The sequence below is a fragment of the Epinephelus fuscoguttatus genome, linkage group LG19, assembly GCF_011397635.1.
Source record: "Epinephelus fuscoguttatus linkage group LG19, E.fuscoguttatus.final_Chr_v1".
NCBI classification, from domain to species: Eukaryota; Metazoa; Chordata; class Actinopteri; order Perciformes; family Serranidae; genus Epinephelus; species Epinephelus fuscoguttatus.
In genome coordinates, this window is record NC_064770.1 from 37,275,759 (window position 1) to 37,299,369 (window position 23,611).

The following is a 23,611-nucleotide window of genomic DNA, read 5'->3' on the forward strand; positions in this document are numbered from 1 at the left end:
TTACACTCACACATATTCTCATTAATATCTTGGCTGTGATAACATTAGCAAAGATAACTAAAAGGAAGCGTTGACACCAGCTCCGACACCCACCTCTGTAGGCTTCTGACCACTTCATGCTCACACTTCTTAAACAAAACTTCTCGCAGTATTTTGCCAGTCACAGAAACAAAAACACAACTTTCTGATTAGGAACATGCAGTTGGCTTGCAAACATGATTTTCAGTCTTTCGGGGTCTTTGTAGCTGGATGTAACACATTTTTTTCCACATCGGGGCTTAAGCTCTCACAATCTGCTTCATAAAAGAAGTCGTAAAACACAACTGCTCACAGTGAAAATTCTAGCGCCATGGAAACCACTTCACACACGTGAGAAATCCTGAGTGATAGCCAGTGAGCTGCTCTCCATTAAACTACTGCGATATGCGGTGGGGTTTACCCACAGCTGCACACACACACTCGTGCAAACACAACTCCCTAATCACAGTAGAATATGGTGATTGTATAGGAGCGAAGGTAATATAAAAATGGCGGCCTGCTTACTCATAAAGGCCGAGAGCAGAGGCACGACACAATCCAGAGCTACTTAAAACAGAGGAACAAAGCTCTAAGAGTGTGTGTGTGTGTGTGTGTGTGTGTGTGTGTGTGAGACAGAGCTCATTCACATTCCCAGACAGTGGAAGTAGCGAACAGTCAGCGTGATCTGGGAAGTGTTCTGGTCTGTGGGTACCTGCAGTGTTTAACTGTCACTTTGAAGCTTCCGGATAATTACGATTAGACACAAATTAAACACAGTTATGTGGAGGGCTGAGGAGGAGTAATATGCTACATCCTCCAGCAGCGGTTCTGATAAGATAAACAGACTAAGGAGCAATAAATCCTCCAGCAGGGATTAAGTAATGCTAACAGTCACTTCATCTACTCAGAGGAGCGCGCTGAAGGCGGACATTAAAGTATCCTGAATCATCACAGGATACACTTCTCTGTATTTTAAGTACTTGGGGTTTATAAGTGATCTATTTATAACCTTGGTATTAATCTTTAGTGCAGGGGTCGTTAATGTTTTTCATGTTAAGGACCTCTTAGCTGAAACAGAGACGGAGCAGGAACCCCCTCCTACAGATATAATGTAACACTGAGTTGGACTAGAGATAATTCTCTGAATAGCTTCTGGTCTTCTCTCGTTTGCTGTTCAGTCAGCAGCAGCTGGAGGATGGATAAGTGTGTTAGCCTCACCCTGTGCTACGACAACTCCGTCAGAGTCTCTTGCTTAAAAAAAAAAAAAGTAATACATGCTAAGCTAAGCTAAGCGTACGCTGATATACAGCATACAAACACTTTTGGTATAGTTTTGCAACCAACAGTGACCCTTCAGACATGGTACCTAGACCCTAGCGTTTCCACCACAAACAGTGTCCTTAAATGTGGGCGGGGTTGTTGTCACTCACTGCTCCGTCCAGCACTCACTAGCCCTTTTTAAACAGGAACTGTCCAAATTTGCAGGAAAGCCCAATCAGTCTTTTTTCAGCATCGGCAGTATAAAAACAAAATCGGGCAGTGCAGCAAAATGCTGCCTACCTACTTTTGTTTATACAGAATGCGCCTTTTTCGGGGCAATGGGGGGCGTGGGCAAGTAACAAAACGTGTAGCTCAGTGTGTGACGTAAACAGTGATGTGAGAGGGAAGCCGCGGCTGGTCAGTCCTTCGGCGATTCTCTCATAAGTCGGCCCGTCCTTCACCGTCCCCGTCATCTGACGATTAATGGCCTCTTCGTTTGCGAGGACAAGGAGGGCGCGCAATTCCTTGTCTCCCCAGTTGCTCATCTTTACAGTGTCTGTCAGGTTTGTGTTTCCCTCTTGCTACTAGCTGCTCGCTAATTCCTGCTATCAGCTGTTTCCTGTTTATCCACCGCCAGTGGCTCGCACGTGTGGCGTCATCAACAGCTCCTCCCACAAGTCATCAACAGCTCCTCCCGTTGTGGAAGGCCGCCTCGGTCTGTTTAAACTACAAGGGATCCACCAATATGTCTACCCTACGAGGCTGAAAATTGGGCACCTCGGATCAACTCGCCAATCCGGCTCTGTGTGTCTAAATGCTCGCAGCTTGCCGGCAAAACGGCCCAACATTCGCGGAAAATCTGGCAGTGTAAAAGGGGCTACTGTATTTCCTCATCAGCGGTGACACAGATGGAAGTCTGCTTTTCGTTTATCATCCACAGAACGAGGCTGCACGCCCACATTTTCAGAACAAAACAGAACAGGCTGCAGTGAGAGTCTCTCTCCATGGGATATTTAAAAATAGCAGCTTTGTGCATTTAGTCCTTCTCAGGCAAGCTCAGGGGTTTAGTGTTGCTGGAGCCCACAGGAACGACACTCTGTGGCGCTTTTTTTTCCCTCAGAGTGAGGATTAGAATATATGCAGTTCACATAACCCAGTCGAAATAAAAAAATGTAATTATTATTTATTTTATTTTTAACACTTGAAGATCCACTCATTACTAAAAGTGTGTGTCATATAAAAACTAAAGTGACGGTCAAAGTTGTCACAGTGAAATTTAAGGTGTGCTGATGGATTCACGTCATCAACTCATGCATTGAGTAACATCACAAGTTAACGTTGTTAACTTGTTAACTTGTTGTGTATTTCCATTCACTTTGTATGGAATCACGTCACGTCTACAATTCACCTTTCATTCTCTCATTAATAAAAGAATAAAAAAGTTTCACACACTGACGGTGTAGATTACAGGACACGTCCAGGGAGGAGTAAATGACATTTTGAAAGCTGAAATATGAGAAGAAGAGCTGTGAAATCTCTCATTACAGCAGCTCAACTCCCTGTTTATAATGAGCACAGAAATGACATCTGTAGCAATTTGTCCTGGACTGTTAAGTGTCGGCTTTTAGAGGTTTAACAATCAGGTCCAGTTAAGATATCAGCCACGGTAATTAAAGATATTTTGGCTCACAGATCAAAATCTTTTTCATTTACTACAACGTACTTTCCTGCACATACGGCCATTTGCAACCGCTCAACTGCGTCAGTCACTGAAACGCTGTTGAACCAGCTGCCAGTTAGGCATTCAACAGCATTCATGAGCCTAGAAACAGAAGGGCAGACAGCCCCACTGAGCTGACTGGCCATATGTGTGTACCAGTCTGTGTGTGTGCTGGAATTCGGATGCCCCTGGTTTCCCTCCCTCCCAGCAATGGGGCCTCTTGGGTGTGGAACAGGCGTTGTTTTCAGCAGGCTGGCCGTGCAAGAGAAGTGACATTAAGGGGAAACGAGGGGCAGGTGTGGTTGGGGTCAAAATGCGGAGGTTATGTCCGTTTTTATGGTTATTATTTTGTGTGTTTCATCATCAACCACAAATAAAACAGCTCCCCTCTGTGCCAGTCTGGTCACAAGACCATGAATGAACAAACGGCTGGAGGCCGTCCTTAATCCCACTGACACTCACAGGATGTTCCTCTGTGCATCTGGCACAAGAGAATACTTCCCAGGAGAGGGGATGTTGCTGGCCAGACAAGGCAAGAGAGGTGTGGTGGGAGGGGACCAGATAAGAGAACCAGCAGGAGGAAATGGAGATAGCAGAGGGAAAGATCATAGTGGCACACTGAAGTCAGACATCCAGAGGACAGATACGGGAGCTTTCCAGCTATAAATAACGTCATGTCGCCTGCTGACATTCTCCCAGACGAAATCCTGAGTGTGTTTTAGTACTTCTGATTCAGTTTCGGGTTAGTGATGGCAGTTGGCAGCTGAGATCACAGGCAGAAATAGATTGTCATCATGGGTTTGTGAATGTCCCCTCCCAACGTCTCGGAAATGACAGCAGTGTGTGAGGGACCACCTGAGTGAGTGTGTGAGGACAGAGGGCGATCTGGAAGGAAGCTATTCCCATTGTTCGCACCTTTGGCTTCCTCACTTGAACCTCACAGTTTGTCTCCACCTCTTTCTGTCGCCCCTTTCAGACCACAGGAGGGAAAATTCTTTGTTTGGTGTCGTTGTGTTTGGATCAGAACTTGTCCTGCGTAAAATGGTTTTATCAGACCGAAACAAAACTCCACTACATCATCTGATCGTTAATCCCTCAGTTTCTCCACCCCACCCTCTTGAGCACACTAACTTCACTCTGTTGGAAGCCAAGAAAAATGGACTCAACCCAAATAAATGAATGCCCAATAAATATACGGACAGATATGAGAGCGAGGGTTTTTACCGGAGTTGCGTTACTATTTCTTGGCTGGTAGCAGAAACTTTCTGGAGCCCATAAACAGCCTGTCATATAACCTCCACTCCTCAACAGTAAAACAGCAAATTCCTTTTTCACTTCAGTTTTTGTTCAAATTATACAAGACCTAACGTGTTAATGTGTGAGATTTAGAGGGTTAGTTGTTAGTCCTGCTAGTCTTTGTGCTAAACTAAGCTAAGCTAAGCTAAGCTAATCGGCTGCTGGCTGCAGATTCATACAATAGCTGACATGATATACAGCAGTGGTTCACAGCTGGGGGTCATGGTCCAAAAGTGGGTCACGGGTCGATTCTGAATGGACCACAAGTGACTCGCAAACATGTCAAGTTTGTACAAAAAACACTTTATTTTTAAGTACAGTGGATTTCCAGCACAGAGCTTTTATTTTGAAGTGCCGTTTCTTGCTGCAGAGTGAGTGACTTATGGACAGTTGCTTGAGAGAGACAAAAAAACTAGCTCGACGACATGGCCAAACACAAGTATGACACTAAATATATTAAACTGTGTGGACATTAAACGAATGAAGAAGGAGAAATCTGGACAAGTGGCTGAAGAACAGGGATGCACAATATTCGATTCTGATATTTTATTTTAAAGTCAATATCTGATATTATTGTGCATCCCTACTGGATAAGTCTCAATACTACATGGTACTGGGTTATCTCGATTGACACCTTAAAAGGTATAGAGTGCCAATGCCCAGCCCTAAAGGCCCTGACATACCAAGTCGGCAGGCGGCCGTCGACCAAAGTCGGGCCGTCGGTGGCTCCATTTGAATCCAACTGGAGAGCCGGGGCTAGCTGTGAGGCTAGTGGAGCGTTAGCAGCAGCATGACCGGAGGGAAGCACAGCCAGTTAGCCTCCGCTAGTCTCTGAGCTAGCCCCGGCTCTCCGTTTGGATCCAACCGGAGCACCGAACCCTGGTTTGTTATTCAGGTTAAAGTGGGAAGAAGCAGCGGGTTTATCGGGCAGCTGAGTGAAGTGGAGCCTGCGGAGGAAACACCGGGACCGTCTGGTTGTAATAGTCCGTGGAGGTGCTGCGGTGCTCGGCTGCACAGATAGGAAACCCCTCGGCTGACAGGATGTGCGCTCTCTCTCACACAGGCGCAGAACGTACGTGCTACTTGGCCGTCAGATGGAGTCCGTGTAGTGTGTTCAAATGCAACTGACACAGGGCGACGTGAGGCGACGTAGACGACGCAACAGTTGGCTTTTGTCGTCGCTAGTTCTTTGATGTCGGTTTGGTGTGTCTGCACCTTATTAGTGGGTAAGGATCAGCAAAGAGACAAAGAAAAGAGTTGACTGAAGACCAATAAAAAAGGTGACAGGGACAGTAATAGTGCACAGGCAAAACATGAATCAACTATTCAACAGATGGAGAGAATTGCAGGATTTGAAAGGATTCAAAAACGATCCTGAACTGTCCCTCTTCCTGCAGAACAAGTACAGTTATGAAATACACTGCATCTTTCCTCCACTTGCTTTCAAATCAAATGCACCTTAGCTAGATCAAGATCTTTACGACATGAGGCAGTGGTGCTCATAGAAGCAGTATTGCTTTTGTCCACAGGGGCCGCCAAAATCCACACACAATAAAACGTCCTTGTAGTTGCTTTAAAGCTGTTAAACAGTATATTTACGAACAGTGTCGCACACATCTGGAAGTTCTTGCGTGTTAAATTCAGCGTCTCAGCTCCGTGTCCTGTGGGGGCTTGTGTTTGGCTTGTAAGGCTTGTGTTATACAGTCTGAGCTGGGCTCCACAGAGAGCATTCAGACAGGCTTTTGGAGTCTTTCCCTTTTCAAGTCCCACAAAGCACATTTTTCAAATGCTTCTGACGCAGGGGTGAAATGAGAAAAGTCTGGGAGGGAAAAACAGGGGTATCGGGATAGATGGAGCGATAGGAAGAAAAAGGAGGTGTAGAGGACCAGGACCCACGTGTTTCTCATGGAGAGGTGCTGGGCTGGTGTGGTAAACATTCTTGGGATAATTAGAAGACTCTTTGAAATTTAATATGTCTATTCCCTCGAATTAACTGTCTGTTGCCCTGAAGATATGTGTCAGCTACATGGCAGCATAGCATAGGCAACACGAGTGTTGACGGTGGAACTGAAATCCACGGCTCAACTTCCCAGCCGAGAGAAACTGAGTGGGACTGTAACATCTGGTGTGGGTGGGAGGGAGACAGTTTAATGCAGTTTAAATAGTTGAACTATTTGTAGCCTGTGTTTGCTGCAGACGGAGAGAAGACAGAGAGCAAGAGGCGGCGAACAGACCACATACAAACACACGGAGAACAGAGAGACATGACAACAGTGAGACGTAATCTACCTTTTGGTTCACTGAGCACAGCGGTCAAGCCAGACAATGTACCAGCAGCTTCAAAACACAAAAACACACGGACGCACTCGTGTTCTCATTTCCCACAATAGCGAAGAGGTGTGGGCTCCATTCTCTGCTTCTGACACACTCTGTCACTATTCAGACCATTGTTCGCTCGCCTTGCTAAACAAACTTTAATCACATTCCAGTCAGAAACTCATCAGCAATAATTACTCCAGATAAATGTATTCTGTTGTCTTTCATTATCTGACCTATCACCATACAGAAAAACATTTCTACCAGAGTGGTAGTTATTTTCTCTGTGGTTCATCTTCGTTCAACACAGTTTTTGAAAAAAGATCGAGCAAATGAGAAATTCAGGATTTTGTCAAAAGACCAAAGGTAGTGAAATAAGTTGTCTCTCTTCCTACGTGTGAGTCACGGCAATATTTTACTAGTCCTGCACAGGGTGTGATGAAGCAGCAAAAATGAAGCCAACGCAGAAGTGCCAAAAACCTGCCTGATATCAGACAGAATTTCCATCTTCAGTCCGACACTGCGACCACTTTCTTCTGGTTTACATTGAATGCCACTTATAAAAAAAAACACTTGCTGCACCTTTTAATTGTTGCCAGGCAACCACTCAATCATGTTCTTACATTAACCTTCCCATGTAATCAATCTACCATTTTTCGCCCCAGTAATTATTATCTAGTCTCCAAATATACCTCATAGGACACGATATATGTCTGGGGCAGCTGTGGCTCAGAGAGCGGCTCCTCCAGTCTGCATGTCTAAGTATCCTTGAGCAAGATACTGAACCCCAAACTGCACCTGATGATGCTTTCATTGGTGTGTGAGTGTGTTAAAAACTGAGTAGCAGGTGGCACCTTGTATGAATGTGTGTGTGAATGGGTGAAAAAGCGCTTTGAGTGGTCAGATACAAATACAGGTCCATTTACCATCCATATATTTTGGGCGGGGCAACACGATGGTTTGAGTTGAAGGTGTGAGAAAGAATAGTATCAGTAGCATTGTTAACACTGTGCTACATTACAGAGAAATACAAACCGTACTAATGAACCTTCATTAATATAGGCCTATATTTAATCTCCAAGTGCACGTCACACACTGAGCGAGCCGCCTGTTAATGACGCTGTGGGCTAATGGGCATGTAGCTACTTCCATGTTTCAGATGATACGTCATGTTTGTAGTCGACCAATGAAGATGAGTTTACATATCACCTTGGGTTCGTCCTTCACCTTCTCAAAATGATCCCACACTTTGGATTTCCTGCCCGACATGTTATTAACTAGCCTGTGGAATAACCGCAGGTACCAGCCCTGGAAATTAACCTGACTCCTGTCTGACTGCTGAGTGTGGACACTTCCTGTGTCTGTCCTTTCAAATTAAAGTCACACATGGTCCAGTCATATAGGTTTGGATTTATTTTGACAAGCCACAGCTCCTAATAGGGTTTCATGTTTGGGTTTTTTTCGCTCTAACTAAGTGACCAATGAAATCTTGTCCACTAATGAACTTTCTGGTCGACTGAAGGTTGGTCAACTATTAGGGGGCAGCCCTAGTGTTTTCAGTTAATGGAATTTAATTTTCAATGGTTTGGTTGCCTAAAAAAAGTCTTATTCAACATTTGGTCACATTAAAAGTCCCTCTAAGGAGCCTGTTTTTCCACTAGCCAAAATTACCATCAGCATTATCACAGTTAACCATAGACTGTAAATACATCATGCTAACCAAGCTAGCAGCTAGCTTTAGGGTTAGCTCCACCCTCTCATTGAAATATAGCCACTTCTGGCTCCGCAATCCAAGATGGCGATGGCCACAATGCAAAACTGGAGGCTTCGAAACAGTACACCAATCAATGGGTGACATCACAGTGGTTGTCTTCATTATTTTATATTGCCTGCTATGATCCAGAGTGAGTTCCTGTGTGTAGCACAAAACTGAACTGTACAGTTTGTGGGCCCAAAGAGGATTTGTGCACATTAAGTTATGAACATTTTAAATGAAATATATATTTGTTTCAGGTGTCTTCCAAAATACAACAAGAGCACAAAATAAAGAGAAAGTAGCAGGACTCCAGTTTTCTGTTTTTTATCACTTCGGCCTGGAAACAACTCCTACGAAGCACCACGGACCATTTCCAGATTGCCTGCTGCTGTCACACCTCATCATGTCCATCCAGCCTCTATGCCTATTACTGTCAACAAGGATTACCTGCTAAAGGTCCCACTGAAATATAATAAACATTATCACTGCTGCTAAACGGTCAGTGGTGGATTTTCTCTGGCTGGAGTTATCCCTTAAATACGCCCAAGACAGTGAATATCTTCTACTGCATGTTGCACTATTAGTCTCACACATGCACAGTTTTGTTTATGCTAACAGAGAATACATGCTGCACAACAGCACGCTTACCAAGAGTGTAAAATTAGCTCTGTGCTGTTGGGTGTTGCCTCTGGGCCAGTGAAAGGGGAGAGAGAGCAGTTGCGGGAGATATGGCAGAAAGTATTTGGCAATGTAATCGATTGCAGATGGCAAGCCGTCGGGTGGCTTGTTTGGTCCACAGTGGTTCTTTGTGATGGCTAGGCCTGCCATAATCCAACAGGACAAGGCTGTTTTTCGGGTGTATGCCTGCGTGTTTATGCTGGCACCTCTAATATCACGGAGCTAAGCTCTGCAGCCCCACAGGAATCCAGACACACAAGGGGGAGCAGGGTTTCAGTCACAGAGGGGAAACTGTATCAGTGGGGCTGTGTATGACTGCATCTGACGGATTCAGAGGGAGAATATAAAATAATACACTCGAGTGAAAAATGGGAAAAGGAATAAACAGTTACGAGAGTGTTTATGACTTATACAAGTGAAACAAGGTCACTGCAGCAGCCACGGGTAAAGAGGAGACGATGTAAAGCTGCTGTGAGAGTAAAAAAGGTTTATGATTTGCCGTGTTGGATAATCGCCATTTAATAAATATACACACGTCATCAGCAGCTCATTAAAAAGAGTGACAGTGTGTATCAAGCAACCAGTCAGTGTGACGCACAGCTGTGCAGCTAGCTGCTTTCCTCCCTGGCCTGCAGTGGGCTGGAACACTACGGGTGTCAGTGAGAGGGCAGTGACAGCATCAGCCAGGTAACCCTATCTTCCTGGCTGAGGCTCCTGGTATCGATGCTATGTGTCTCTCATGACAACACTATCCAAGAACGAGGGCAATACATGACAGAGACTCTACTCTAAATCATCTCACCACAACCTCTCAGTCATACTCCTGTCTCTGGCACTATGGGTCAGGACCTGGCATCATGGCAGCTGAGAGCATAGGGCTATTAATGGGCCGTACACACGCCACATTTTTTGTACCCTCAAAGTCATTGTTTCTGATGTACCCACATGGACTTGAGTCCACACACAAATAGATTAGCTTACATATAGGTGGACTGTGGCCCACCTGGACACTCAGAACCTTCACCTTTATGGGTTAAAATAAAACAATACTCTCACAATGACTGATGCAAATGAGGTGTATGAGAGCGATTTAGTCTTTATGACTGTGATTTCAGCCAACCTTCTGAAATCCATCAACCTGTCATATCTAAAAAATGTGTTAATAGAGGAAACTTTCCATGAACAGTCACATACATATGCATGAATACTGACACACAACAGCTTTCCCGATCATCGGTCTGTCCAGGTTAGGTAGGAAAAGTGTACATGTGGGGAGGAACGTAACCATAAATCCGAGGTGATGTATGAGCCCCAAACAGAAATATGATTTTATCCTGTATGAACTCCACAGCTGTCTGCCATTAAGGATGCATCTGCCTGTGTATGTGTGTGTGTTAAGACAGAGTGCGTTTGCAGTGCACTTATGCAATCATGTTGTTTAAACAGGCTTCCCCATTTGTCTACAAGTCATCTCTCGAACATGTAACCAGTACACAGGCCTTTTGAAGAGCAGGAAAAAGTCCCTGGTACACACACACACACACACACACACACACACACACACACACACACACACACACACTCCTTACTCCCGCTGACCCTCCACACCTGTCTTGTCACTCATGCCCTGGGTGTGCCCTCCACCAGCCTCCCTCTGCAGCGCTCACTGCCCCAACAAGAGGCCTCATTTCCCAGGGACGAGCTCTGTAGCTCCAGGCCTCCCCGTCTGCACCCACACACACACCCCCACACACATAGCACCCTGGTCCCAGCCCCCTTCAGACTGCACAAAGCCCCCATTGTGAGGCACAATGCTGGCCGCCCCCTCTGCCTTTCCCCTGTACCCTCTGCTCTGTTTCCCCCATAACTCTGTCCCTTCTGCCCCCTCTTGCTTCTGCCTGACTCCCTCGTTCTCGGCTTTTCAGTCTCTCCTCTCTACTCTCTCCTCTTTATTCTTAAATCTCCACCACCAATCCTGTTGATTGTGTCTGTAGGGGTCTGCTCTCTTTTATCGTAGCTTAGCCCTTTCCCCCCCACTATCCCCTTCAATATTAAGGCCTTCAACATTCCCTCTTCTCTCCCCCCGGTTTCTCCCAGCGTGGCCCTCCCTCTTGTCTCTGTGCTCAAAAACATTTTCCACCTCTCCGACTGTTGTGTTACCTTCCTACCCCTTCTCTGCTCTGCAGACATTTCATATCTAAGAGTATCTGTTGTTCACGTGAGGCAGGAGTCGTGATTGTTACTATATATCTCTGCCGGGCCGTTTATGTCATCTGAGGTTAGTTTTTAACAACATTCTGCTAATTTACAACCATTTAACTACTGTGGGCACATTTGTCTGCTCTGTGATAGTTTATCTGACAGTGCTTGTCTCTTAAAAATAAAATAAGGTTAGTGAAATACCTCCCAGCGCTGCAGGATTGCCTCTGTCTCTCCACAAGTGAAGATGATTTTTTTAAAGGGTTAAAAAAAGGCCATAAAAGACTGTATAGTCTGAGGATGCTTCAATCAATCAGCCAGTATTCGTTCTAAAAAGTTTGATTGGTGGTCTCTATAAAGGCCGGTCAGACGAGTATCGTTAAATGATGTCCACACCAGATGAAGCACCTTCATGTTACTGTGCATGGTTCCAGACTGCGACCAGATGGTTGCATTTTGTGACCATTTTAGGAGTCAGTGCAGGTATTTTTTACCCTTGAAATCCAGAGTTCTCGCAAGAGCACAATTTGAATTTGCTCAGCGAGTCACTCTGGCAATCAGTAATGATGCTCATTACCCATGCCCTTGGAGCCGAGCTGCACCAATCACATCGGTGTATCTGATATAGGCGGGCCAGAGGCGAGCTAAACAGATGACGACAGCGCTGCGACGACGAAGTCCAGAATCAGTCAGTAAACATTGCAAGATGGCTACGGATGAACACCAGTTGTTTGAAACGGCTTTGGCCGCTACAATGAATGAGTTAGACTTGGCTTTTTCTCTAAAAGAGGAACAGAAGACGGCGCTTGAGTCTTTCCTTTGCAAGAAGGACGTTTTTGCTGTTTTGCCAACCGGATACAGCAAGAGTCTAATCTACCAGTTAGCTCCGCTGGTAGCTAAGCTCTGGATACGTCACCCTGTGTATTGTTCTGATTGGTCGTAGTGTTATCCAATTGTGTGCAGTGATATTTTCAAATGCATGCTTGGTGCCGCCCCTCGAGTTGGGCCATTTGCATTACTCATAGCCAGACCCTAAGTCTTTCTAGATTTGGGTATGGGTATTTTTTACAACTACTTGCTCATGTGTGACCCGCAAATTTGTTTTAAAACGAGGGAGCAAGTCCACCAGTGTAGGCCAACGTGCGAGAGGAGGAAAGTCCGGGAGTGAGTGGTTAGTTAACAGCGAGGATCACGTCATCTACACTCATCAGTAGGATCATTCGAGATGAACTGTACCTCACCTGGACAACAGACGAGAGCAGGCGGCTGCAGCAAGGGGCGGTGACAACAAGTCGGACAGTTTCCCAACAGTTTGCAGCAGCCTTCAGTCCGTACAGGAAGTCACAGAAACACCTACATCCTGTCCGATATGATGTCAATTTATTAAATATTGTCAGACTTATATACAAATTTGTTCTCAGTCTCCAATTGTTTTAATTATGATAGATTAATTTATTAAAATGCTTGACTATAAGGTTCATATTTTCAGAGGAAAAAAATACAAGACAACAGCTTTCTTTAAGGCTCAGTCAGATATAGTCAGGGCTTCACATCTGTATGTTATTTTAAGAATCCTCACATCCCACTGACCACAAGTCTTTGTGATGCTAAATACTTCAGTAATTAAATCAGTCCAATGTTAATATACAGTATACTACCTACAGTTTATGATACAGTTAACATGGCCAAAAATGTGAATAATTGCTTTGCTCCTACTAAAAACAGTTAGTGTGGAGCCCTGCTGTGGGAGTAAATGCAATTTGCACCACATAACTGTGTCAACACAAAATGTTTCAGTAGAACTATATAACTAGTATAAATCATAAAACATAGACTGAGCAGCCAGTGACATGACAGTGCTGACCAGTTAAAGGTGCCAGTGTACTGAAGGGAAGCCAGCCAGCACACACTGCAGTAATCAAGGCCAAATGTGGCTCCTCTTCCTGGTCACTGTTGTGCCTGTGTGAGAACATTGATTTCAGTTTGGTGTGCCGTATATCACCAGGCTCTGTGTCTCTCTCTCTGCAGCTTCCAGACCATCTCTCAGGCCCCATTTTCACCTGGTATTTTATGTAAGTGTGTGGTCAGACTGTTTAGATTGCGTTTAAATTCCTGGCTGAGATCCCCCTCACAATGTGCACACGACCACCTCCAGATGTGCACGGGCTGCTGTGCCAAACACAATGCCCTCTGTGTGCATTTACATTTTGCATCAACATGCAGTTTTCTTTACCCAGATAAGATGCACAGATACAGACTGCATGTTGATGCCAGGTGTAAACTGGGTATTAAGCACAAATAAGCAATGCTGCAACATCAACATGCTGATGAGGGATCGGGTTCATGTTTTATATCCGAGACATACAGAAGTCTCTGTTTTCTGTGTGTGAACGCTGTGGATGAATGTTGACTTACAGGTGACCCCAAATAGTTTAACAATTCAGTCCAATCTCACAGGTGAATTATCGCAGTTGCAGGAAAATACGGTCATGAAACAAAGGAATTTTCCATCGTGGGAATATGGGGGTGCTGAATGTCTGATCTTACATAGACTTGCTTGGTTTCTCACAATAAATGATGATTTAACTTAATCTGGTGCAAATGTGGATGAATGACCCAAATGACTTAGGCTCAGTTTTCTGTCAAATTCATCAGAGGGAGGCACGTGGAAACAGCAGCTCGCTTCTCTCTTTCCCAGTTCAAACCAAAGATTCGTCACCTGTTTCTACAGCCAATCAGCTTGTAGTGAAGTCCATTGGTCAAGTGAAAATGACCAGCAGGTGCTCGGTCCCCACCAAGCCCTCTGTTTCCGCCCACACTGCGTGCCAGAGTCGGGTGTTGGGTCGCTGCTGCTGCTCGCTGTGTGTGCTGAGGGGTAATTTATATTTTTGTGGCGTATTGATTATGAATACAGTCCATCTGATGCTGCTTTTGTTTCTGTTTTTCCCCATTTCATCACTGCCACAAATGCAGCTGTAGCCAGTATCTCACTATCACTATCCTCACTCAGATTTTAAGAAGCTACAAATTATATTCAGCCACAAAATAAGTCTGAAATGCTGCAAATCAGAACAGAAGTATGGAGAGTTGTTGCATAGAGATGATTCATCATCTCATCTTGTTGCACTGGTGTGAACCGGCAGGTTTTCAAGTAGTAGCTTGTTGCAACTCTTCTCGTCGCTAATCTTTGGTCTGATGGGGAAGGCAACAGAAACCGAACTAAGAGATGATTTCTATCAGTCACCAATCTCCTCTGCTCTCTTTTAGTGCTTCAGACAGCAGCACTGCCACACCTACAAACACACACTTACAAATGCACCCTCGACAGCGCTGGATAGAATACATCCTATAATGAATTAAATTGTTTTATTAGGTGTTTCAACTCTTTCATCCTTGTGGAAAAACAGGGGAACTAATGTTGGGAATGAGACTATGGATCATCTCTCTCACACACCTGAAATGTGCAGCTCTTAAGTATCGATGGCAGAACATTCTGCTATCCACACCCCTCTGTGGGAAATAAGAGGTTTTTCTTTCTCTTTGTTCAGACATCTCCGAACATGTTGTGCCTACAGTGCCATCTGTCTTGCTCCATAACGTTGACCATGGGGTGGAGTCGCAGCACTGGCTCTAATCTAAAGAAATCCCACTGCTGTATGCGCTTTTCCGATCTATCTTTGCCAAGCTGCAAACCAGATTCTGTCAATTAAATGTTTCCCTTCCTGTTGGAAAAGTGGACACACATGCATGCGTGCATGTTTAACATGCTGGAAGAGAGGTTGGCAACTACAGTATACAGTGCATATGGTATGTGCAGAGCTATCTGTGGCATCCACATCAGAAAATAATGACCTGCTCTGTTAAGGCCCTGTGGTTTCTTGAGTGAGCTGAGATACAGTAACACTGCTTACTGTACAGTGCCACCAGAGTGTAAATCTGCCTCGTCTGAGAAACAGCAGCATGAGCCAGAAACAAAAAGCCCAAATAATGAGATGAAATAAATGAATGAAAACTGCTAAACGCACAAATGCATACACACAGACGCAGGGGATCTGGAGACCTGCCGGAAACTGAGCCTTCTGGTCTGACTAGCTGAGGAGTGAAATAAGAGAAAATGGGGACACAACGTTGTCAGTTAAACAGAGGCCTAACCATGGCAACCCTGGCTGTATCCTGACGTGGAGGAGTGATGTGAAGGTGGACATTCCACACACTTGTCCTCCTGTGTTGCCTGATCAAAGGAGGAGGAGGAAGGAACAAAGCAAACTGAGCCACCGCAAAGCTTCCAGCAGGGCTGTGGTTTGTATTTTTCATGTTAAGTGAAAGGCGACCAAAATGCCTTCAAGGACGTGGGGAATTTTCCTCTTCAGTGTCTTCCAAGCCAGAACATTCTGGTTGAAAGAAAGAAAGGAGAAGACTGAGCAAACTAGTAAGTAAAGCAAAGAAAGGGGTGGAAATGAGAGAGGCCAGCTGCTCCAGTCACTGTGAGAAGAAAGAAGGCAATTATAAAACGGTAGGAGATCCTAAATAGTTAGCAATAGCTTTTGGAGCATTAAAAGACGCAGCTTTTCTCCCCCTGAACAGGACATTAGCCACACTAAGCAGACTGAAGGAGATTCAGTCAATAACACACACAAAAGTCCCTCATTGCTGCTGCGTAAAATCCTGCCACTCACAAAGTGACGCTCCTATTTGAGATCCCGGGATAGGGTTATTTTCGTCGCACACACAGATACACACACACACACACACAGGTATCCATGGCGACGCACCCCTGCACAGGACCCCAGTGGTGGGTAACGCGCTGCTCCTCGGATGACTGTGACAACCCGACGATGACTCAGCTTTGTAGAATTTAGCACAGCATGGTATGGAAAGCTGGGGCAGTGATGACCTCATTCCGCTGGCTGCTCTGCCCCGGCCCCGTGTAAAGGAACAGCAGTCCCAAAGAATGAACGCCACCGCCACCGACAACAGGGAAAAGGGGGTCAGGGAGAAGAATGGTGGCACAAGAGAGGTGTCCCATATCCAGACAAACATCTTGCATAGTGATAAGAGAATGGGAGGAATGTGTGTGTGTGTGTGTGTGTGTGTGTGTGTGTGTGTGTGTGTGTGTGTGTGATTCTTTGTGTGTTTGTGGCTCTGAGTGAAGTTAAATTTCTATGGTGAGTGCAACAAAAGAGACACAAACATGGGGAAATTAATAATTCAGGACAAAATGAGTGACTAATAAAAGTTTATGCAACATTTATCCCATACAATACCTATATGTCCTGGCTTGGCTCGGTTTGGTTTGGTTTGGCCTGTCCCCAACCTGGCAAGGATTTAAATCTCCATTACAACAGGGCTACCTGCTTGAAGATGTGTCTTTAACTGATGACAGTTTGTCTTGAGTGATGATGCACATTAAGGTCCAGACCAGACTGAAAGCCAATGCACTATATGTCATGTGGTCTGCACTCTGGCCCTGCTCAGCCCACGGCTTCAGTCAAAGTCTCAGCTGTGTGGAGAGACCCAGCCTGCTGAGCTCAGAGCCCAGAAAACAGCCTGAGTGCATGTAATGACAGGGAGCCTCCAGCACATCAGTCAGACACACAAACCCTGGAGCTTTACAGCCGCAGCTGCAGAGGTCAACCAGACAATCACTGACAATGTCACATCAAGGCTGAAGTATGTTGGGACAAATAAAACTAGAATTACCGCCTTGTGGTTGTATGCTTCCATGAACCCATCAAGTAGTAGTTACTGTTTACATCCACATCTGTGAAAACTTCCAACATCTTCGACCCAGCAACACAAAAGATCTGTACAATCAGCCCAGGTTCAAGGTGGACACCCAAGATCAGTGTCACCAGCTCAGCATCTGACCAAATGTCTCCCCTTCTGTTCCTGAGATATCACGTTGAGTGATGGCCAAAATAAGTGTCTTTGCAGAAAATTACAATGTCACAGTGAAGTTGACCTTTGACCTTTAGGATATTAAATGTCATCACGTCATCATTTTATCCTGTTCGAGATTTGTGTGAAACTATGTCATAATTAGTCTATAAATTCCTGAATTATGTCCAAAAACATGTTTTGTTAGGTCAACCTTTGACCTTCAACCACCAAATTCTAATCAGTTCATTCTTGAGTCTAAGTGCACGTTTGTGCCAAATTTGAGGAAATTCCTTCAAGGACTTCTTGAGATACCATCTTCATGAAATTAATCGGACGCAAGGTCAGACTGACCTTTGACCACCAAATTCAAATATATTCATTCTTGTGTCCAAAAGGAAGTTTGTGCCAAATATTGTGTTCACGAAATGAGACAGCTGCGCGGTCACAGTGACCTTCGACCACCAAATTCTAATTAGTTCATTCTTGTGTCCAAGTGGACATTTGAGCCAAATTTGCCAAAGATTCCCTGAAGGATTTCTTGAGATATCATCTTCACAAAATGAGATGGACACAAGGTTACAGTGACCTATGACCACAAATTCTAATTAGTTCATCCTTTACTCAAAGTGGATGTTTGTGCCAAATTTAAGGAAATTCCCTCAGGACTTCGTGAGGTATCACATTCACGAAATGAGACTGACACAAGGTTACAGGTACCTTGACTATCAAATTCTGCTCAGTTCATCCTTGACTCAAAGTGGATGTTTGTGCCAAATTTAAGGGAATTCCCTAAAGGTGTTATTGAGATATCGCCTCCATGAAATGAGACAAACGCGAGCTCATAGTGACCCTTGAACACCAAATTCTAATGTGTTCATTCTTGTGTCCAAGTGGAAATGTGTGCCAAATATGACGATATTCCCTCAAGTACTTCTTGAGATATCATCTTCAAGAAATTAGACTGACACAAGGTCACAGTGACCTTGACTATCAAATTCTACTCAGTTCATCCTTGACTCAAGTTGGATGTTTGTGCCAAATTTGAAAAAAAAAAAAAATCTTTTGAGATATTGCATCCTCTAAATTAGACATATGTGAGGTCACAGTGACCTTTCATCTTTATGAAATGAAATGGCCACAGGGTCACAGTGACCTTTGACTGCCAAATTCTTATCTGTTCATTCTTGTGTCCAAGTGGAAGTTTGTGCCAAATTAGAGGACACTAACTCAAGGACTTCTTGAGATTTCGTGTTCACGAAATGATAGTGACACAAGGTCACGGTGACCTTGACCATCAAATTCTACTCAGTTCTTTCATGACTCAAAGTTGATGTTTTGTGCCAAATTTGAAAAAAAAACAAAAAACAACTCAGGGTGTTTTTTAAATATCGCATTCATGAGAATGAGACAAATGACATCACAATGACCTTGACCTTTGATCACCAAAATGTAACTGGTTCATTAGTAAGTCCAAGTGGACATTTGTGCCAAATCTGAAGAAATTCCCTTAAGACATTATTGAGATATCACGTTCAAGAGAATGGGACAGATGGACTGGCGGACAACCCAAAAACATAACACCTCCAGCCACAGCTATCAGCGGCGCGGAGGCATGAATGCTATTTAAAGAATCCAACCTTTTAGATGTGAAACAACATTGGAGAGAAACAACAGGGTCACACTAACGCTGCTGTTTCCCAGTTTGACAGTGACGGCACACAGCACAGAGGCTGAGGCTGTCTAAACACTGATAGACTGTGATAAAGGTTCTGCTTATCACAGCGGTTCTTCTACATCACAGATTCAAAAACAATTAGTCAGACCCAAAGTGGGTCACTGTCCTGTTTCTTGTGGGTCTTTTGCAGACTAGTCGAAGCTTTAACACAAGTCCACCACCTCCTCTACATTATACTTTATCCCCTCGAGTGTTGTATGAACTGCAAACAAGCTACATTTGGGGGCACTGACCAGTTTGGCAGTGCGTATGTGCAGGATGGAGACAACTCTGCAGCAGGTCCAATTAATAACAAACTGAAGACTGCCGCTGGGTGAACCTGCTTTCTCTCTTTGCTCCCTCATCTGTCTCTTGCTGTTTGTTTCACACTCTCTGTTTCTCTATAAATCCCTCTGTCACAGAGCATCAGCTCTCACAGGCCAGCCTCCAACCACCCACGCTATTAGGAGCTTATAGATCGCACCCTCGCCACCTGCAGCATGTAACTCTTATCTGAAACACAGAGAGAGGCTGCCTGTCGTCCATCTCTGCTGGCTGTATATGCTGATATTTTGGAGGATCCAATTATATAGACCACCACACTAAATGATAACAAATACACAAGGAAAAGTGTCGAGTAATTCAGACACAAATTGAAGGAAACAAAGCTTTTAAGAGTATCTCAGAGTTACACTGTGTGAAAACACAAAATAAGGATGTTTTGCTGCATCAATCTTTCCTTCTTAAACAATGATATCACTATGAATAAACCTTTGAGTGTCTAAATGTGAACTTGTGTGTTTGGAAACAAAAATTCAGTGGTATCAATTCATGGTTTGGAGAAATAACAGAAGACAGAGCCAGGACGTTACGTAAGTGTAGCATACCACTCGCCAATAATATTGAAAACAAGCTTAGTATGAACAATGCAACTTAACATTTCAGTCCTAAATCCTTTGCCCGGTGTTTACAGTGTTGATGAATGTTGCTGAACGGCCTCATGTGACCATGCAATTACCATTAACAGCTGGTGATTCGACTGGAATACCTGAGTCTTCTGCTTGACCCCCGTCAATAACAGAGGACTTCTCAGACATGCCCACTGATGTCACATCCTCTCTGACCTTGTGACCTTTCACACACTTAACACACTTTCCTCAAACACTAATCTCCTGCGCTATGCAGCCAAACCCCGCACTGCCTGCAAGTGAGCTAAACTTCCTGCCAAATGAGCACATGCTTCATATAAAACAACCACCTCTGTTTATATGTACCTAATGATACCAGTCAAAATACCTTACCATAGCGTGACGTGCACCTCCCCAGAAATGTAACCACATGTCACAGCGACGCAGACCTCCTGTCTGTCTCTGTAAGCTGAAACCATTTCCCTCAGTGGAAGCAAAGCTTTGATTTACTTTAATTTCACAGATAAGAAACAATAAATTGCGAAGACAATAAAGCCTCCACTAAAATAGCATTTTAAGTCTTGTGTGTGATTTATCCTGACTTCATATGAGCAGAGGAAATCTCTGCTTGTCGCTAGGCTAATTTATACAATGTAAAATGCCATAGGCTTGTGCTAATAACGTTAGCATGTTGTATTTGTTTGGAAAACGTGTTTAGTATAAGACAGTTGTTTTGTCAGTGAACCTTGTGAGTTGTAACGGAGCCAAAGTTTGTAACGTTACCTTTGTTAAATGTTGCTGTTGTCCCTGGTTTCATATGAGGAGAGGAAAAGATAGCTAGCTGCTAGGCTAATTTATACAATGTAAAATACCATAGGCTGGCGCTAATAACGTTAGCATGTTATATTTGTTTGGAAAATGTGTTTAGTATAAGACAGTTGTTTTGTCAGTGAACCTTGTGAGCTGTAATGGAGCCAAATTTTGTAACGTTACCTTTGTTAAATGTTGCTGTTGTCCCTGGTTTCATATGAGTAGAGGAAAAGTTTGCTAGCTGCTAGGCTAATTTATACAATGTAAAATGCCATAGACTTGTGCTAATAACATTAGCATGTTGTATTTGTGGGGAAAATGTGTCCAGATACGAGGACGAGTGTGAAGAGCTTTATAAAGACAAGATTAAAGGTCAGTCGAAGGAAACTGTCTGTCGTACCTTGAAGCATGCAGCGGTATGCCGACTCAGAGATGGCATAGATGTGTGGAGGCATCTCGTGCCTCTTCTTCCCTCTATACATCTCAATGATGTTCTCTGAATAGATGGGCAGGTTCTTGTAGGGGTTGATGACCACACAGAACAGGCCAGAGTATGTCTGCAATTAAACATGCAAAACAGACAAACATGGGAAGTTAATTAACAGTACGGAAGAAAGACGGAAGCATCACAATCACTATATTCAAGAGATATAAAAACATGAACTTTGCCATTGGTTGTTTTTCAAATCCTGCTGTAAACAGGCAAAATAAAGCCTCACTAGCCAGAACCTGAAGTTCTAAATCGGCCTCCCTGCTTCCTTTATACTAATATTAGATCAATATCATGATGTGAGACTATCATGGTAGATTCTGGAGAGCTATAGGCTGCATTACAGTGAAGTAACTGAACTCTACAGACTGTTCCAGCTGTTCTATAATTTGTCTTCACCCACTTAGTCATTATATCCACATTACTGATGATTATTTGTCGAACATATTGTGTAAATACTTTGTGAAGGCACCAACAGTCAACCCTACAATTTTGCTGTAATATTGATATCGAGGTATTTGGTCAAAAATATGGTGCTATTTGTTTTTCTCCCTGTCATTCGGCCCTAAAAGGAGCATGAAAGTTTCTGGCTGTTTAAATCATCGAGCCTGCATTCTATCAGTGCAGCAAGACCTGTCATTACCCACTTTTTTGGGGCTTACATCATCATTGCAGGCATGCAACACAGTGATAGATACAGAGCAGACTGAGAGAACTAAATGAAACACTGAGCAGACTCTTGTCTCTTGTGCAGCAACAAAAGAGCCCAGAGAGTCCTAATAAAAGTCTCCAAGTCACTGCACCACACAACGTGAACAAAGAGTGTATGAATATTATAATGACTCATGTTGCAGCAAATAGCTTTCGCTGCAAACGTTTAGCCTACTTTCTGACTCGTGGTGTTGCATTTGGCTGTGTAATTAGCCCGGAGATTTCTCCCCAGTGAGTGTGTGTGGTATGAACACTTCTCAGCTATGCAGTAGGCTGAATCGACCAGGCAGCACGGCAGCCAGGAATGAGTGAGAGGCCCTGCTGGGGCCGCGGCTCTGTGTCATTCTGCAGATGCTATAGGGGCTTTGCATTCCCCCCTATAGACGACACAGAGAAAGAGCTGCTTACCAGTAGCATGACTTTCATCACTGGCATGTTAGGAAAGTAGAGATGGGCATTTGTGTGGGTGCAGGATTAGCCTAACCAGCAGCCCACTAGCAGTGCATACTTACCAAGCGTTAACTTTAACCACAATTACATGCATGTGAATACAAATATATTGACCTCAAATCTCATTGAAGACGGAAATACCCTTTTCTTTTTTTTTCCTTTTTTAAAGATATTTTTTGGCCATTTTTGCCTTTATTGGACAGGACAGGTAAGCGTGAAGGGGGAGAGAGAGAGGTGGGATGACATGCAGCAAAGGGCCACAGGCTGGATTCGAACCTGGGCTGCTGCGGCAACAGCCTTGTACATGGGGCGCCTGCTCTGCCACTAAGCCACCAGCGCCCTGGAAATACCCTTTTCTCAGCAAAATTAGCACACATATATTTTTTGAACATAGAAAAACCTGCTATAAAAGGGACCATAGACTTCTTTACCACTGACAGAAGCAGTAGACAAGTAGACGAATGCGCCAGAAAACACGGTGAGTAAACAGCAGAAACTCGCATAGAGCAAAGTAAAGATGTTACAATGGTTTCTTCTATTTTTATATCTGTTACTTATCTATTCTCCCTTTCAAACTGGGATAAACATATTGGCAGAACGTTTTTGGTTTAAGAAGAACGAGGCGGCCTTCCGCAACGGGAGGGGCTGTTGATGACTTGTGGGAGGAGCTGTTGATGACTTGTGGGAGGAGCTGTTGACGACGCCACACGTGCGAGCCACAGGCGGTGGATAAACAGGAAACAGCTGATAGCAGGAATTAGCGAGCAGCTAGTAGCAAGAGGGAAACACAAACCTGACAGACACTGTAAAGATGAGCAACTGGGGAGTCAAGGAATTGCGCGCCCTTCTTGTCAGATGACGGGGACGGTGAAGAACGGGCCGACTTATGAGAGAATCACCAAAGGACTGACCAGCCGCGGCTTCCCTCCCACGTCACTGTTTACGTCACACGCTGAGCTACACGTTTTGTTACTTGCTCACGCCCTCCATTGCCCCGAAAAAGGCGCATTCTGTATAAACAAAAGTAGGTAGGCGGCATTTTGCTGCACTCCCTGATTTTGTTTTTATACTGCCAATGCTGAAAAAAGACTGATTGGGCTTTCCTGCAAATTTGCACAACTCCTGTTTAAAAAGGGCTACTGATACTCGTTACCTGGAGAGGTTGGAAAAAGATATACGTTTCTTCCCTGTTCCAAAACCAAAATCAAACCCTGAAAAGTGTAGGGTTAGCTAGCTAGCTACTGAAGATATAGCCTACTGAATGTATACACATGCAGTGAAGGGAAGCAGGGAAACTTTGCTGATATTGAACCAGCTGTGTGTCATCACAGTGTGCACAGATGAACACTGTTTGACTTCCTCCAGAGATCCCTGCCCATCCGGGGGTAGAGGTCCAGGTGCTGGC

The 23,611-nt window shown here is 44.3% G+C and overlaps 1 protein-coding gene across 4 annotated transcripts in view; it reads right to left on the reverse strand.

Moving 5' to 3' along the window:
* Positions 1-23,611, reverse strand: part of LOC125879050 (myosin-10-like) — a 101,560-nt gene that overhangs the window by 64,838 nt on the left and 13,111 nt on the right. For all 4 annotated transcript variants that reach the window (XM_049560643.1, XM_049560644.1, XM_049560646.1 and 1 more), the window contains exon 3: positions 20,956-21,112. In XM_049560643.1, coding sequence (XP_049416600.1) covers positions 20,956-21,112 — 157 coding nt within the window. The remainder of the gene's footprint in view (positions 1-20,955; positions 21,113-23,611) is intronic.